The 16,835-nt window shown below is 48.5% G+C and overlaps 1 protein-coding gene and 1 long non-coding RNA gene across 4 annotated transcripts in view; one reads left to right on the forward strand and one right to left on the reverse strand.

Annotated features, from left to right (window-relative positions):
• Window positions 1-698: 698 nt before the first annotated feature.
• Window positions 699-16,835, reverse strand: part of GAB2 (GRB2 associated binding protein 2) — a 40,732-nt gene continuing 24,595 nt past the window's right edge. Inside the window, exons 3-9 of one of the 3 annotated variants that reach the window (XM_008634915.2) lie at window positions 14,651-15,237; window positions 13,477-13,571; window positions 12,458-12,740; window positions 11,386-11,476; window positions 9,970-10,072; window positions 8,994-9,119; window positions 699-7,407 (exon numbers count right to left, since the gene is read on the reverse strand). In XM_008634915.2, coding sequence (XP_008633137.1) covers window positions 7,264-7,407; window positions 8,994-9,119; window positions 9,970-10,072; window positions 11,386-11,476; window positions 12,458-12,740; window positions 13,477-13,571; window positions 14,651-15,237 — 1,429 coding nt within the window. In that variant the 3' untranslated portion in view covers window positions 699-7,263. Of the gene's footprint in view, window positions 7,408-8,993; window positions 9,120-9,969; window positions 10,073-11,385; window positions 11,477-12,457; window positions 12,741-13,476; window positions 13,572-14,650; window positions 15,262-16,835 lie in introns of all 3 variants that reach the window. The other 2 variants (XM_017735897.1, XM_017735896.1) reach the window with 2 other exon arrangements.
• LOC108447072 overlaps window positions 7,394-16,835 on the forward strand; it is a 12,304-nt gene continuing 2,862 nt past the window's right edge. Inside the window, exon 1 of the long non-coding RNA XR_001862458.1 lies at window positions 7,394-8,446. This is a non-coding gene — a long non-coding RNA (uncharacterized LOC108447072). The remainder of the gene's footprint in view (window positions 8,447-16,835) is intronic.

The raw sequence follows: 16,835 nt of genomic DNA on the forward strand, positions 1-16,835 counted from the left end.
TATGCTATATTATATGTGAAAGTATGGCTCATTTTGTCTGTCACACATGCCTCGGGTCAAGGAGAGCCCATAGGGGAGTCCTCAGCTCTTGGTTTGGGTTTCCATGTGTGCTGCAGATGTGAGATGATGCTACTCTTGTCTAAAACAGGACCTGTGCCTAGGGAGGTGTATTTTCCCGGTTGTGTTTTTTTTGTTTAAAAAAAAAAAGTCTTAAAGGGAGGGTTGAACTTCAACTCTGGAGAAAAAGATTTGTCCTTGTGCTGAGGTTCTCTGGGTGATTTGGTGTCCTGAGCTAAGGCTCACAGGTGCTGAGCTGCTGATGGGTGAGGAAGGCAGCATTTGTCCTCACCCTGCACACAGCAGAGCACAGATACAGGGTATGAAGTTCAATTTAGCATTGAAAAATACGTGGCTTGGGTTCTGGTATCAGGAAAAAGCCTAGCTACATCCTAAAGGCCCTTGTTACCCATACAGGACATTTGAAGCTGTAGGAGACACTTGGTAACATGCTGAGAAGATGCTCTGAAAGCTTTAAAGGTGCTACATAATCAAACTTGATCTGCTCATTAATTTCCCCCTTTTTCCCTTGCTCTGCATCCATGCTGGGAATCACCAGGGAGAGATGTCTTTTTATTATCATTGTTTTATTTTCCTGTTGCTTTTCTGTTGCATATACAGTACTTAAAAATGAGATCACCTTCACATCAGGCATGTACCATGTTTATTAACAGCAAAAAAAGTATTATCTAGGCTTCACTCAAGACCGATTTACAGGATAAATAATTGTTTCAAATTACTTTAAAAAAAACCAAACAACAACCCCCCAAAGAATAAATTAATAACTTAAGTGATTAGCTGTCCACAGTGATTTGAAAACTTAATAACCATTCAAACAGTGACACCACAAGAAGACACATACTGTACAGTTTGCCACAGATTACTCTTGTCCTTCCTTCTACAAATGGAAATCAAAAAATTAAAAATACTCCTCTTTAAGAACAGTCATAGGCTTTGAAACACACAAAACATCCCTGCGCATCGGCTGCTGGTGCAACAGCTTCACAGCCGGGGCTCTGACCCCTCCTCGCAGCAGGTTAAGAAACAAATGGAGAAAACTACCCTAATCTGGGTCTGATCCCACACAATGATGCCCAAAGTCAGTGGGGACATGTTGACTTTGCCAAGGGCTGGGTTGAGTGGGACATAACTACTCTAAAGGTTTGGTCCTAACCCTACGGGATTCATCGACAGGCTCCCCGTGGAGCCAGGGTCCTGCTCCCTTCCCCTCTCTGCAACGTGGTTCAACCACCATGTCCAAACTGCTCTCAAAAAAAACGTGGTATTTTCAGGGTCGATGTGGCAGCAGAACGCTGAAAACTGTGCAAATGGCATTTCCCCCACCCCCCTCATTAAGGAGAAAATCCTGCCAAGTTTTTTTCCACCTTGGTAATTAAGGACGAAGGGGTTTTTAATGAGTTTTGCTGAGCGGGATGTGCAGTGCCATGTATGATGCTGGGCGTGACAACAGGGTAAGCACCACATGCTGCCCAGCCATTGCCTGCAGACTCAAAACAGCTCTTTGCACTACTAGATGGCAATTAATTACACCTCATGACACAGCTGTGAGGTGGGGAAATAAGTACTAAAAACCTTCATTTTACAAGCCGGAGAAAAAGCAGGATGCAGAGTTCACGTGAACCCTCTCATCCCACATGAAGATACAGTGTGGTGTCACCCAGAGACTGACAATAAAAATGATGGTTTCTTATCTCCTGGTCTTGGGGCAAACCTCTCCCATATAGTGAACCCACTGGCCTAGAAATGAACCCATTATATGCTAGCAATGGGCTATATCAAAAATGAAGAGCCTGCTGATTGGGAGCAAGTCTGTTGAGAAGCTTTTTTAGCTAAAGAGATGGAGCCATGTGGCCCAGCTTCTGTTTCAGATGTTACTGGCTGGTGTTAAAACTTGAACACCACGTGCCAGGGCCAGCTGGCCGTGGGCTGGCAGGGGACAGCTGTATTGTGACACCTTGCTACATATCAACTCTTCCCCAGAGTAAACCCTAAATAAGCAACCTGATCAACAGTACAACACTAGGAGTTGTGAACAAAGAGATGAAATTGTGGCTACAATGATAAGACATTAAGGACAGGCTGATGGAGGGATGAACTGCTCCAGGCCAAGGAGGAATCATGATCAAAAGGTGCACGCCTCGACCTGCAAGAGCCTCATTAACAGCTGCAAGATCATTGTGTACACGTGGGAAGGTTGGGCAAAGAGAGGCATTCAGACTCATCAGAGGCCCCTACATTGGCTTATTGGCTCTTGTGATTTGATGCTGGACTGATTTTCTTGATGGCTCTTTGATGGCCTTGTGTGTTCTCTGGCTGGTGCCAGGGTTAGGCTTTGCTCTTCCCCCTCCTGTTACAGCTAGGACTTCTCCATAATCACAGCCCCACTGCCTCCCTCTCATCTAGACAGCATCCCTCCAATGGGACACACAGTGTGGGTGTCAGCTTTTACATGGAACGGAACTTTAACATCACCAGGTGGGAAAACACTAACACAATGCAAGCATGACTTGAGAAAACCATCCTTTTACTTGCCTCCTAGGCCAGAAAGATCAGACAGGATCTGGGAACTATTTTAACATCTTCTGTAAGACCTGGACATGGCTGTACCCTGCCCCCCTAAGGAGCCATGATCATTGGATAGCCAAAACAAGCCAACTCTTCCTGGTATGCCAGGGTGTGCAGGTGGCATGGGGCTGCTGAGAGCTCTGGATCTAGCCTAACAAATTTACAGGTTCAAGCTGTCTCCCAGTTGCTATAACTGTGTGTCCGTGTCCTGGATGACTTGTGCTGGGCCAGCCAGCCCTCTCTCAGGTGCAAGGGATGGCCCAGTATGGATTAGGTCCTCTCACTGGGGAGTATGAACCTAGGGGTTGAGCTTTGTGCCTTGCCACTTGGCTTCATGGCCAGAGAAGTGGCCCTGTCCCTGTTTTGGATGTTACAGGGCTCTAAGCAACCCCTTGGGCCCCTTCCCTCACATGGAGGAGTCTCCACTCAACCCCGGCAGCACAGGGTCTCAGTGTGGAAGAGATGCTCCAAGCAGGGCCAGCTATGGGGTTGACCTAGACTGGTCTTGAAAAGCTCCAAGGATGAACCTCACGGGACAACCCTGTGAAACCATGGCACTGCTGTCCCATGAACAGCTCACAGGAGCCCCTCAGCAAAGTGTCTTCCAGCACGTCCTCGTCCCCACACATTTCTTGTAGGGTTTCTCCTGCCCAGCTCAGAGCTCAGGGAATGGACCAAGGATCCCGCAATGCCAGACCACAGGCCTCACATTGTCAGGCAGGATGACCCCCTTGAAGGTGAAATGCCCAAGAGTGGTGGAAACTCCCCTCCCACCAGTGCATGACTTTACTGAGCATTCCACAACCCACAAATCTCTGCATATCGAGACTCAGGCCAAAGGAGCACATGGTGAGGACCAAGACCCAAACCTTACTGGCAAACTCCCCTGCCTTCTCTTGTCCCAACCTCATGGGTCCTATCTCACCCTTGCCAGTGGCTGGTGGCCCAGAGTTCAAATCCATCCCAGTTAGCCCCCAGACAAGCCAAGCCTTCCCTACCTTTTGGTTCCAATTCTGCATTTGGCCCTGTCTGCCAGACCCTCAGCTTTGCCCTGGCACAGTCTGCGCTCACACATTATTTTCTTTTGCCAACTTGAGACTAAGCCTAAGCCTGGCACCCATTTAGAGCTGGAAATGTATTTCCCATTGAACACTCAAATGCCAGTTCAGAGCAAGTCAGCTCCAAGGCAGCTCACACATCTCACCAGACAGAGGAACGGTGAGCAGCACTTGCACACTCACAGCAAGGGATACACACTTTTGGAGACTTTTGCCTTTAAAACCAGCTGCTTAGTCATTTTCAAGCTTGGGGAAAGCTTTGAGCCATGGACCTGGTGCTTCATAAAACTAAATATTGAGGTCATGATGCTTGTCCCACAGACAACCCTTCTCCATGCGCGCACACACACGTGCAAGCACATCCCTTTTCTAAATCAAACCATAGAGCTGTAGAGCAGGCTCTGATGTGAAGGCTCAAGCCAGTTTAATTGCAATTAAAATGAATAATTTGCAATGTTCTCAGTTTCCTTAAATAACTATTTCTAACAAAGGAGTCTGTCATACTTGAGAATTCAAGTATAAAGTGGATGTGATAAACTCAATGCCTTCAGGACAAAGTTCTTGGCAGTCTGTGTAATTAAAGCAGCTGCTTTTCAATATGGTTTAAGACTAAATACTGCACAAACATTAATCACCAGGGACTGCTGTAATCAGCTTGGCAGTCGTCATGGGTGACTATTTCCACTGAAGCCATTGATTACTTAATGCTTTCAGGAGGGGTTGATACAGTCATGTCTATATGGCACAGAGTCTGTGAGCTTCTCCTTAGTTTGGTGGTGTTGTTTGCTTGGTGCTTTGCAGGGGAAAAGATAGAGGAATGTATCTGTTTCGGTGAAAACACAGACTCCACTGCAAAGCAGAGAGGGAGCAGCAACCAGCAGTTGGTAAGTAGCTACTTTTGGGCTGCTTTGGTCCTTGGTGTGCTAATTGCAATGGACCAGTTACTGGGGATGCTCATGAGAGCAAATTATCAAAACACAGTGTCTGAGCCTGGGAAAAGAGCTATCCCATGCCCATGCTTGCCCCATGAACAAAGATATTTGTGAAAAGTGGAAAAAAAGGACTAGTTTCTCCAGTACCACAAAAGGCTTTTCCAGTCTTAATTAACACCTTGGGTTAACTGTGGGAGTGGGCACTGGATGCACCTAGTCCCAGTGCAGAAGCACAGGGTACCCACTCAGCAAATTGCATTCAAACCCACTGTGTTCTTTCTCAAGCCACTAAAGCTAACAGCTTAAGAAGAAATAGGAAAAAATCAGCTTCCCAGTTGAGTGACATTCTTTTTTGTGGGGATGGGGAGCTCTCTCCCAGCTGGGTGAATGCACACTTCAGTGGGCTCTGGATCAGGCCCAATGTTTAGCCTCCCCTGAGATGAAGAGATGAAAGGGGCAATAGAAGTATGAAGTACTGCATTCTTGTCTTCATTTCGTCATCTCACCAGGCAAGTGTGCAAGCCCCCAGCAGGGGGCAATGGCCCTGGCAGGCTGTAACACACCCCCGACTTATGGAAAGAATCTGACTGTGCTAAATCTTCCCCTCTGGGGCTTTGGGTTTTTTTCCCCTTCTAGTAATTACTATTTTTAGCATAAACATTAGGCTATTTTCTTCACTGGTTCTGTTAAAGTCCAACACTTCAATGTCTTAATAGGGTTGCCAGAGCTTTTCCATTAACATCCTTCCCTTTCATGGCATGCAAGAAGAAAATACAAAATGGCGTTGGAAGTCCAAGATTATTTTACCAGCACACAGCAGCACACAGCCCTTAAGGGACTGGTATCCCATCCCCATGTGGGTCACATCTGGCCCTTTCCAAACTCAGACCAAGATTAAACAAATGTGTTAATGCTTAAGCATTAATAATCAATACAACTTGGTGGTGTTGGTGGAACACAGAGCCCATGGCATTGGGAGGGGTTCAGCTTGCAGAAAGAATAGCTCCAGCTCTTTAATAAATATTATTACCTAATCTTTCTAATGTCTCCTTCATTTGGCTCTTGGTTTGTGGTCAGCCTGTTTATTCGTGTCAGCGCTTGCTGTCTGGCAATCAGGCTGCTCCATGGCAATCATTAGTTCTTCCTGTTTTCATGAGATCATGAATTATTATCTCTGCATTAAACTCTCTCGTCCTTCTCTCTGTACTCAGCAGCTGTCTGGGAAGTGATCCCAAGGCCTGGATGTGTTAAGGAAGCCGGCAAGGGACAACAGCAGACTCCCACCCATAATTAGAGCCTAGGGTCATTAATGTCAGCAAGCCCCACTTCTGTGTTGAAGAGACATTGCTGAAGATGAGGGGAAAACAGTTCAGCATCCTTTTGCACCCTCCACAAACCAACCACAATGCTACATTAAAGCTCATACTGAAACTCCTTGCCCTTACTCTCCTGACCAGCCTCTTCCCAAGCCTATGACCTCACCATCAACCAACATTTCAATTACTCCTCTTCTTTCTTCCAAGAGACATTCCACCAGACTTCCTCACCCAAGACCAACCTCTGCAGTACAGCACCTGCCTTCCCCCAGTCCTCGCAGCAGCCTTCCACTCCCTTCTTGTCACTCATCCTTATGCCAGTCCACATACACAAAGTCTCCAGAGCCTCCATGCCCACCTCATACTCAACCACGGAGCTTCTCACGATGGCCACGATGTAGGACTCTCACTCTACGGGCTTCTTTTGGTGCCATAAAAGGCAAATTTTGGTTTTTAGGGTCAGATTCACAGGAATTGGTTTCAGATAGGCAGTGGGTCAGTGCTTATATTCTACCTTCCAAAGCCAATCCCTCCAGCCCCTTCCAAAGCCCATCTCTCCTGCCCACTGACTTTGAGATGGGAATATAAACAGAAGACACCCCAATAAACTCATGTGAGCATGTGCTGGCATTTATGTGTGTGTACAATGGGGCAAGTCCTGGGCTCCTCACTCAGCTCAGGATGGTGTGGATGCTTGTCAAGCTCCGGAAGGGTAACAACCCCAACCAAAACCACGGGGGCTGTCCAGCCAGGAGGAGAACAGCCCTCAGAGGTTTTGAGTATATTATTTACAAGAGACGGGACAACAAAAGTGATTTCAAAAGGAATGGTCCTTGCTCAGTTTTGGGACTGGGAGGAGAGGACAACCATAAGGAGTTGAGAATCAGACCTGGGGAATGATATCCTATGGGAGATGCTGCAAACCTGTGTGGCGTGGTTTGGGGTACAGTATGGAAGAAGATGGGGAGAGATGATGCAGTGTTAGCACGTACAAGGTGGCTTTAATAGCTGTAAGCAAAGGATGTGTAGGGTGAAACCTGGTATTGCTAAGTCAAAGTTCCTGGATAAGTGCATCCAGCAGCTAAAGAACAAACCTAGCCACCGAACATAGTTGGTCTTTATCACTGGCAAACAGTATCTGCCAAGTCTTCCCCTGAAATTAAGTTTTGTTTTAAGAGAAAAAAAACAATGACACCCCCTCCCCTCCACAGACAAGTCTTAGAAATCCAGCCCAAGTGGATCTGGCAGCCCAGCGGGGCTGCAGCTGGGGAAAACCAACAGGACATTTGCCTGTTTCGCTGCCTGCCCCAGGCACTACTGCTTCGTGCTCTTGGCAGGCTCCGAGGACTGCCGCACATCAGTCCACTCCTGCATGGTGCTCTGCAGCGCCTGCGTCTTCTCCTTGTCCACTTGCACGTAATCAACCTTCTCATCTGAGGCGACCGACGAGGTGGAGGGCTGTGGGGAGGAGAAACAGCGCACCGTCTGGTCACTCATCAGCTCCCTGCTCTTCCCTCTCGCTCCTTTCTGCAGCAGCACCGTGGCTGCCACAAGTCCACCAGCACCATTCCCGCTTTCTTGCAGACTCCACAGCTCAACACCCTCCCTTCTAGCCTCCCAAAGAGACTTGGATGAAGGATTTCAATCTGCTCTGCCTCTTGCTGAGAGCATAGGAACAGCATGTGGGTCTCTACCTTCTCACAAACTTTGGGACACAGATGTTTGGTTGTAATTGTGCTCTCTAATTGTGATATTGTGAGTTCAGCCTTGCATCTTGCTCATTTTCCTGTAAAGAACTCCAGAACTCTTGGAGATACAAATAAAAATCCCAGCTCCATCCCTTCTAGCTGTGCTGACTCCACCCACCTATGACACTAGCTCATTTTCATCCCCAAAACGATAGATATATTTGCAGAGTCACCCAGGAGATGTGTTGAGGAACAAGGAGATACTTTTTACCATAGCTTCTGGAGTCCTGGAGTTTTTTCTGCTTCTACAAGCATTTCAGAGGACCTCCATCTGCTTGTAATTGGAGCCAGATAATGCTTTTTAATGATCTAAAAGCACTTTTCAAGAACGGGATATACTTTAAATGGGTGATACTTGCAGAAATATTTCTGGGCAGAAAGAAACCATCAAGGGATAACTGTTAAATAATTAAAGGACCTAACCAGTGGGATGCTTTGCCTAGGAAACAAGGCGGTGTTTGAGAAAGTGAGGCCAACTCACAAGTGTTTGCCACAAAGGTTTATACAACCCTTGTCCTTCACCTTTCAGGTGCAAAATCCAAGTCTGGTTTTGGAGGACCTGTTGTTGACCTGAAGGAGGAAAAAGCCAATTCTGATACTTCTTGGGATACCTCCTGACAGCTTTTCAGTATATAGTCCCCAGCTGAATTTGTGGTCTCATCAGCATCCCCAAACCCTGCACATCCATGCTTCTGGTGACACTTCCAGCAAAGCTGCAGACATGCAAGACAGACTGAGTCTGAGCTAGAGTAAGTAGAGCAGCGGGTCATAGAATGGTTTGGGTTGGAAGGGACCTTAAAGATTGTCTCATTTCAACCATGGCATGGGCAGGGACACCTTCCACTTCCACAGGTTGCTCTAAGACCCATCCACCCTGGCCTTGAAGACTTGCAAGGATGTGGCAGCCAAAGCTTCTTTGCGCAGTCTATTCAAGTGCCTCACTCCCCTCATAGTAAATTTCTTCCTAATATCCAATCTAAACCTGCCCTCTGTCAGTTTGAAGCCACTACCCCTTGTAGTGTCACTCCATGCCTGTGTAAAATGTCCCTCTCCAGCTCTCTAGTAGCCCCTTTAGGCACTAGAAGGTGCTCTAAGGTCTCCTTGGAACCTTCTCTTCTCCAGGCTGAACAATCCCACCTGTCTCAGCTCGTCTCCATAGCAGAGGTGCTCCAGCCCTCTGAGCATCAGAGACTCATGGGACGACAGTCTGGGGCTTTGGACCATGCTGTTGCCAATGTGCATAAACCCCTTAAAAATGCATCATTTTCAATCAGAAGTTTATAAAATCCCCTGTACCTTCCTGTGTGGCCCTGGTGAGCTTGGCTGGAAGTCCAGGGCCAGGTAATCCACACTCCCCGAACTCTTTTTAGGCGCTGGGCTGTTGGTACCACTAGGAACAGGAGAAGCAGAAATGGGGTTTTGCTAATGCAGGGAAGAGACAGGAGAGATAATAAGGATTAAAATGGGAAGGAAGAGAGAAAAAAGGAAATTAACACAAATCCAGAAATGAAACACATTGGAGGCACCTTTAAAAGGGCCTGAGTATTGGCTCACCTGCCTCTGGGACAAGGATGTGCAGAACTGCTGGGATACTATAAATGTGGTATATTGTACTAACAAGTATTTCAAGCTCATGCTCTTGATTTCATGTATCAGAGCAGCTCTGCCGCCTTTGTGCTGATTTTATTCACATGCCTAACAACAGACGTGGGCTTTAGCATGTCCCAGGGACCACACCTCAGTGAGGCCAGGCCAGCTCTGGGATCTTCACTAATCACAACCATGCTAAACAGAGCACAGATTTCCTCTACCCCATTAGTTACACAGCCTCAAAAATATGCTTCAAGTCAGTAGCTTCACCAAAAGAGACAAAATCCCCTCCCTGTAAGCAGTGCCGCTCCCTGCTGCTGCTCTGATATCCCCTGCTCCCACAGAAACATGATGTCAGCAGCTATTAGGGGAAAAAAAGTCTGAAAAAAAATCAACTTTAATTAGGAAAATACACCCTGACAGTCTGCATAAATTTTTATCCCCTCTTAATTCCTGGCAAAGTAGGCGATACATGTTTCTGGTCTCATACACATTTAAAACTCCAATGAGACACGTTTTCAGAAGGAAACACCCTGTTTTGTGCATGTAGGGATGCACATAAGGATGTACTCCACACAGTGCTATCTAAGCACTTCCATGTCATGAGCTAGGAATGTGTCTGCAGAGCTGGGGAGAGTATCTGTCCTGCCAGGACCATCTATCTGAGCTGTGGGGCCCTTACCATCGCCACATAGTTCTCCTCACTGTCTCCCGAGTCAGTGCTGGTGATGCTCTGGGAGGAGACAGGGCGACAGTACTGCAGAGAGCCGGCGTTGAAGGTCTGCCTGCAAGAACAAAGGGGGATGTGTTACTGATGGCTGCAGGTCCAGCTTGTCCTTTGCCAAGACGGGATGGGAGAGGGCAGCTCCTGATGCCTGCGACCATCACCATGCTCCAATCTGGGCAGGAAGAAGAGCTGGTGGCATTGAGATTCTCCAACCTGTCCTTTCCATGGGTTGGAAATCACTGGGTTTGGTCTCCTCAGTTTTTTCTTTCTAGAATCTTTTAGTAACACCTTGTTTGCCATGTACCTGTAACTCTCCTGCTCTCATCTACACAAATCAGATTCTATGAACTCTTTCATCTCACAGGAAACATTTAATTGTGGAGGATGCAAGGGCAGCCTTGGTGAAGCCTCTCACCTCCAGCCTCACCACAGCTACAGGATTTGTTTACTGTACAGGGCTCTATCCAAATTTTTTGCTGGAAAACAAATCCTCTGAGGAATTGTCTTGCTTTCAATTGGCCAAATCTAATTATACCGAACAAAATAATGAGATAAGCTTCTGGCATTAAATCGCGTGTCTTAAAAAGCTATTTGTTGCCTTTCAGTAAAGCAGGGTCATATGATTAGCTGATAGGGGAAAAATCCATTAGCTTCTCCAGGGTCGGACCTCTTGTCAATCAAACCCTGCTCGCTGCTTCCCAGCGCAGTGATTTCAGCACACAGCGCTCATGCCCTGCAGTCAGTCTCCACACAATCCAATTTATTAGAGGAGTCATAGCAGCCAAGCTTTGCTTCTGCCTTTTAGTGGACAACAGACCATGAATTAGTAGCAGAGCTGGAACTGTGCGAATCCTGTTATTTTTGGCTGGCAGACATAGCTCTGAAGTGCTTTGGTTTAATTTCGCAGACTTCCTTCAGGCTAGGCTTTGCTTTCAAGGCAATCAAAACACGGCTTGCTCAGACCCTGAGAGTCACCCTGTGCATTGAGACTACAGTGGGGTTTTGGGGGGGATAGCTTGGATGTGAAATCATGCCCCCCACACAGTGTGGCTGAGTTGGTCTGGCTCAGATGCATCATGAATCATGGTGGACCACAGGTCCCAGGTCAGAGCCACAGCTCTCCAGGAGTTGTCAGATCCCAGAAACAGGAAATGTCTTCAAGGGATCTTAATTAGCTTGTTAGCCACATGCTGGGCTTTCATGCGAAATCCCAACCTAAACGAATTTATCCTCCTGCCACCAGCTGTGATGTGGGGAATATTTAATCCATGGCAGAGCTGACAGCATGGCTACATGTGGACACCAGTGAGAATGAGACCAGAGAGCTGCTGTTGGAGCAAAGCAAGAATTCATCCCCCAGCCATTACTCACGTTGGCCTGGACCAGGATTTTGTGACTGGCGATTTGAAGGGAAGCTCATCGATGACAGTGTTGTTCCTCAGGTCCAGTGGTGATGGCTTTGCTGGGGAGGAGAAAAGACTTTATTCAGAGGCAGCATGTTCCTATAATCCAGCCTCTATGACTGGCATGAGAGTGTCTCCAACCTATGGTTGGTTACTTCCCATTCTACTAATCAGCCCCCCAGCCCTCCCTACTGATGACAAATACACCGAACCAAAATCATTTACGCCAGAACTGGGAGAAAACAGTGAATTTCTCCCTCTGCCCCACAGCCCCAAACTGGATGGGTGGTCCCAAAAGGGGAATGTGCCTCCAAAGGAATGGAGATCTGCTAAAAATGCCCAAATCCCAAAACCATTCCTTAGAGATCTGTCATACCACACTAGGTGGGAACAAGACCAGGCTCTGCAAGGCCTGAGCTGCTGCCGTCTGGAGTGTTTTCCCATAGGGAATGGGAAAGGATATCTGCAAGGTAACGTGAAAGCTCTTCTCATCCTGGATGGTTCATTAGATGGAAGAGTGCTACGCTCCAACCCCAGCCTTTGAACAGTGTTCATGGGGTTAGGTGTTGACACCTTTAAGATGGAGCCCTCCTCCTCAAGATCTCCTTGGCCACCTGTCAGACAATGGACTGGGGAGAGATTTGGAGGATATCAGCAAAGCCCCAAAGGAAGACCTGCCTGGATCCAGCCAGTAGAAAACAGTAGGAAAAACTTGTGTCATCAGAATACAACATTGAGATTTTGGGGTGGAGCACAGGGAGGGATGCAGGCCAAGGGGGTGAAATCCTGCCTGTGATATGCATCTCCTGTAAAGGCCTGGAAGGGTTTGAGATGGGCTGTTCAAGCACCCTGAAAGCTACATGTGCATTATAGAGCTCCTGAAACAGGAAGGGGGATGGGGGACATCTGAAGGTCTTACTGTACTGGACGTAGCAAAGCGCATCCCACCTACGACTGGACACAACTTACAGATGTAGTCTGAAGTGTTAAGAGACTAGAAGGATTCCTGGAAAGATTTGTGCAAAACCAACCATTCTTACCTTTCCGGTCGGGTTTGAGGTTGCGGTTGACTGGTGGGGGCTGGATTTCACTCAGCCGTCTGTGGCACTGAGCCACGGCTCCTCCTTTATGCACAGGAAGGGTGGCTGAGGACAACCCCACCAGGTCAAAGTGATGAGGCCCAGGGCTCATGGGGATGTAGAGATTTTGGGCATTGTCGTTGGCTTTCTCAGCGTGGATTAGGGGCGAGGAACCAGGGTTCATGGGGACGTAGTTGTCCTCGGAGTCAGTACTGTGGGAGCGGGCCACGGCCGCCTTGGCCTGCTGGGGGACAAGTGGGAGGATGCGTTGTGAACATCAGGCACTGCTCAACCCCATCCCACTGCAAACCCTTCATCTCGTCATAGCCAAACAACATCTGAGGGGAGACTCACTCTAAAATCTAAGCACAGAGAGAAGGGATGATCTGTCCCCTCCTTGGCCATCAGTTTGCAGTGAGAGGGTCTACCTCCTTTGTTTCCAAGACATTGCAACATCCTGAGTTTTCAGAAAGGTCTTCATCACTCAGACCTGAGCATCTTCTCATGATCAGAGTGAGCTGAAGAAGCATGCTTAACCTGGAAAGTCTTCCTTCCCTGGGCTCTGCCCATGACTAAAATGTAATATGAAATGAAATGCTTTAATGTGATTTCCAGCTCAGGAAATCTTAGAAAGTGCACAAAAGAGGCTGTTCTGGCAGCGTGTCAAAATTTAGCTCAGCAGCATCCCAGGCTTTCAGGAAGAAGTCAAACTCCTGGGCAGGTTTTTTTTGGGCCAAAGCTGCAGGCAAATACACTGTGTGGAAGCAAAGCTCTGCACATGGTTATGGGTTAGGTGGCTCTGTCACTCCATCTGTTCTCTGCAGGCCACCATGATTTTAACTGAAACCATTAATGGGCCCCTTCTTGACTTAGCTCAGCAGGACTGGGCTGTGAGGTCCAGCCTGGAACCAACCTCTCTCTGAATCTGTAAGGTGCAAGTGGTGCCTGTAGTGTGGTGGCCCACACCAAGGCTAACTCACCAGGTAGGAGTTGTAGCCATCGTTCATGGACTCGACTGACTGCACAGCACTGCTGCCCCCGTGCTGGGGGTACTCGTACGTCTCGCAAGAAGAAGCTGCAACACAACCACAAATGCACGTGTCCCACCACAACTGCTAATAAAAAGGGCTCCCTGAAAACAAAATCCAGGCACTGGGAGGGCAGTATCTGTTCTTGCTGATTGAGATGCTGCTGAGAAGACATGGTCTTTAGCTTGTCACAGGCTCTCTGCTATGCTCCTTCCCAATTAGCATCTCTCTGATGCATCAGCACAACTGCACGTGCTGTGCAGACTTAACTTTGTTCTGTCAAAGTGCTGCAAAATCCCAGGGGTAAAGGTGTCAGATAAGGCAGATCATGGTGACAAAACTGGGTTAAGGGGGAGCTCTGTTAGAGCTTGCTCTGAAAATGTAAAGGCTGGCAGCCTCCAGTAAGGGGAGGATGGGTGCTAAGATCGTAGCCTAGTCTATCTACTGCTGGGCATAGGTCTGATCTCAGCCTAAGTGTGGGCATTTAGGTAGGAGGAGATGGAAGAAGCATTTCAGAGAGCTGTGTGTATAATTTACAGAGTATTTTCTCTCCAGCCACCTTTTCTAAGTTATTTTGCAACTATCTCATCCTAGGCACCAGGTTTGGAAAGGGCATGTTCACCTACAGCCAACCCATGGCTAATGGCAGTGGTGGCTCTGCTGCACTGGGGATGGGTTGGGTTTTGGAGATGTGTAAAACCAAGGTGGTGTGCAGAACCAAGGTTTTGCTCACCCACCTTGGTGAGGAAAACCAAGACAGCTCCAGGCTGAAGTACATTCTGATAAACCTGGTTACGAATTGAAGTAAAGGCAAGCTAAAAATGGCTGAAATCACCAAAATCTGGTGAAGGGCTGCATAAGCAAGCAGGTGTAGGGTTTTGGTTCAAGGTACAACACAGCCAAGAGCCAGCTGAGCAGCTCTGGTGGGCAGAACTCTGCCGGTGTCTCTCCACACCTGCTGAATACAAAATACAGGGCCAGATCCTGGCTGGGGAGAGCTTCTCTGTGTTCAACCCCCTGGCTGATGCCACCAGCACCCCAGCCCTACCACAACCCAGTGGGACTGAACTGCCCAAGGCTGCTGGATAGCACAAAGCCACCCTCAGCTCCCCACCCTGAAATTCACCTCGGTGCAGTCTGCTGTTCTCCACTGCTGGCAGCGTGTTTCTCCGGGGAATGGTGGCTGCCATGGGGATGAGACCTAAATTTTCACCAGGCTGGGGCCGCTGGGGTGGGCTGCCCCACCGTGGCTCTGTCTGCCCAGGTTTCGGGGGCCGTGGGGGTGGTGCAGCGGGTGAGTCGCTGGCGGCCACAGCCAGAGCATTGTGGTTCTTGTCCAGTGTAAATGTCCTGGGGATCTGGTAGATGGAGAGTGGGGTGGCAGGGATGTCATAGGAGTCCGTGGAGAGCTCCCCAAACTCCTTGCATAGGGTGTTGTTGGGAGTCTTGTAGGTGTAGACCTCCTCATTATCAGTTTCGGAGCTGGTGAGGCTCGACTTGGGGTGGGTGTAGGAACCAAAGGAGCGTGGGAGGTCGTAGGCACTGTCCCTGAACTCCGAGTTGTGCCGGCTGGGTTTTGGCAGGCTGTAAAAGCCGTGTAGCTGCCCACCAACGCCGTTCATGCAGTGCCCGTTGCCCTGCGAGAGCTTCTGCACCGCCGTGTCGCTCCGCATGAAGAAGGCAGACCTTGTGGCCTGGGAGAAGCTGGCACTCCTGCAGAGGGAGGGGAGAAAGGGCCTGAAATGGGGGAGAGAGCCGGTTGTGGGGTGCAGAGAGCTCTGCTCCCCATTTGTCACCTTACTGACCCACACTGCCCAACCCCAGAGCAATGAGAACACCTCAGACCCCTCCAAACATGCCCACAAAGCCACTTAATCCTGAAAAACCTTCAAAATGCCTCTGTCACAGGTGAGAGGTTACATGCACCCAGCTCCATGATGGGGCCATAGGCAAGAATTCCCTTTTGTCCAGACATCGATTGCTCCAAAAGGGCAGTTTTCACACCAGTTGACAATGCCCCAAGGCACAGCTGCAAAGTGCCAATCTGTCAGCATTGCCACAGGAGGGAGACTTCATCTCACCTCTGCCTTGCAAATGTGTTTGAGAGGGCCTGGAAAAGTTCCTGATGGGGATTATTTCAAAGTCTCCAGCCATGTCACCACCCTGCCCTCTTGCAGGACAAGCACTGGGGAGGTAATAGAAGTCCCCAGCTGGGATTTGGAGTTTGCAGCCCTGACGTGCATGGGAAGGAGGAATGAACCTCAGGGCTAATTTCAGATTTGTAAAAGCCCTTGAGTCCTCCAGGGTGAGCAGGGCAGTGTAATCACTAGATCCATGCCTTGCTAATGATTCCTTGATTTATATGCGGTCACGGCTGGGGACACTCGCCACAACAGGGGCTGAGCACAGAGATCTCGGGCCTCTAACAACTGCTGGTTAGCCACTGCTCCTCTGCTGATTCCCTTCAAGGTACTTCATCTCCTGTTTTATCCCTGCTTTATCCCTTACACAGGTCAGGCTTTTGGGGACCACACTCTCCCAGTCAGAAAGGGCTCAGCCAGCCCCATATAAACATCCCCCCATAGAAGAAAGTTCTGTCCTGTAGCAATCATTGTGGTGAGAAAAAGTGAAATGGTTATGGGGGAGTTTCCAGTCGTGGCAAATCACTGGGAAAGCGCGAGTTCTATGGGAAAAGCTGGGAGATGCTGGCTCACACTGCTCCGGTGTGGCTGATGCTCTGCAGGGACAACAGGGACTCTGTTTCATGGAGCCAGCACGAGATGGCGCTCAGAAATAGGGCTTATTTAGGGGAAAAAAACAAGTGATGCTGTGATAAGACAAATGAATCCCTGCCACCTTTGGAGTTCAGTCCACCCAGAAGTGGTTTGGATTCTGTCAGGGTATTTTCAGTCGAGGACTTGAAACATCTCAAGGGTTAATTATTCCGCATTGCCTGCCAATTAGCTACTATTACCCTCATTTTATGGATGAGTAAAGTAAGAGCTCCAGAGCAGAAAGGGGAGGGATTCCCAGCAGTCCTGCAGCCTGGCCCCATGCACTGGGCATTGATCAGATGATTATTTCTGGCCCAGTTGCAGAAGCTACCACTGGCCAGTTTGTTTCTGCTCACCAAAGCATTGGTGCTTGCTCTCTTCTCCTCCAGGTCTGAGCCCGGTTTGGGGTCTTGGAGGGTGTCTTTTAGGTATCCTCACAGCTGGAGTGTGAGAGGGCCATTTTTTTTTAAACACTGTTCCATTAACTTCATCTGAAGTTAATTTTTCTGAGCCTTTTTCTGTTGTTGTTTTCCAAGT

This window comes from Corvus brachyrhynchos, unplaced genomic scaffold (genome assembly GCF_000691975.1).
Source record: "Corvus brachyrhynchos isolate BGI_N302 unplaced genomic scaffold, ASM69197v1 scaffold44, whole genome shotgun sequence".
Taxonomy (NCBI): Eukaryota; Metazoa; Chordata; class Aves; order Passeriformes; family Corvidae; genus Corvus; species Corvus brachyrhynchos.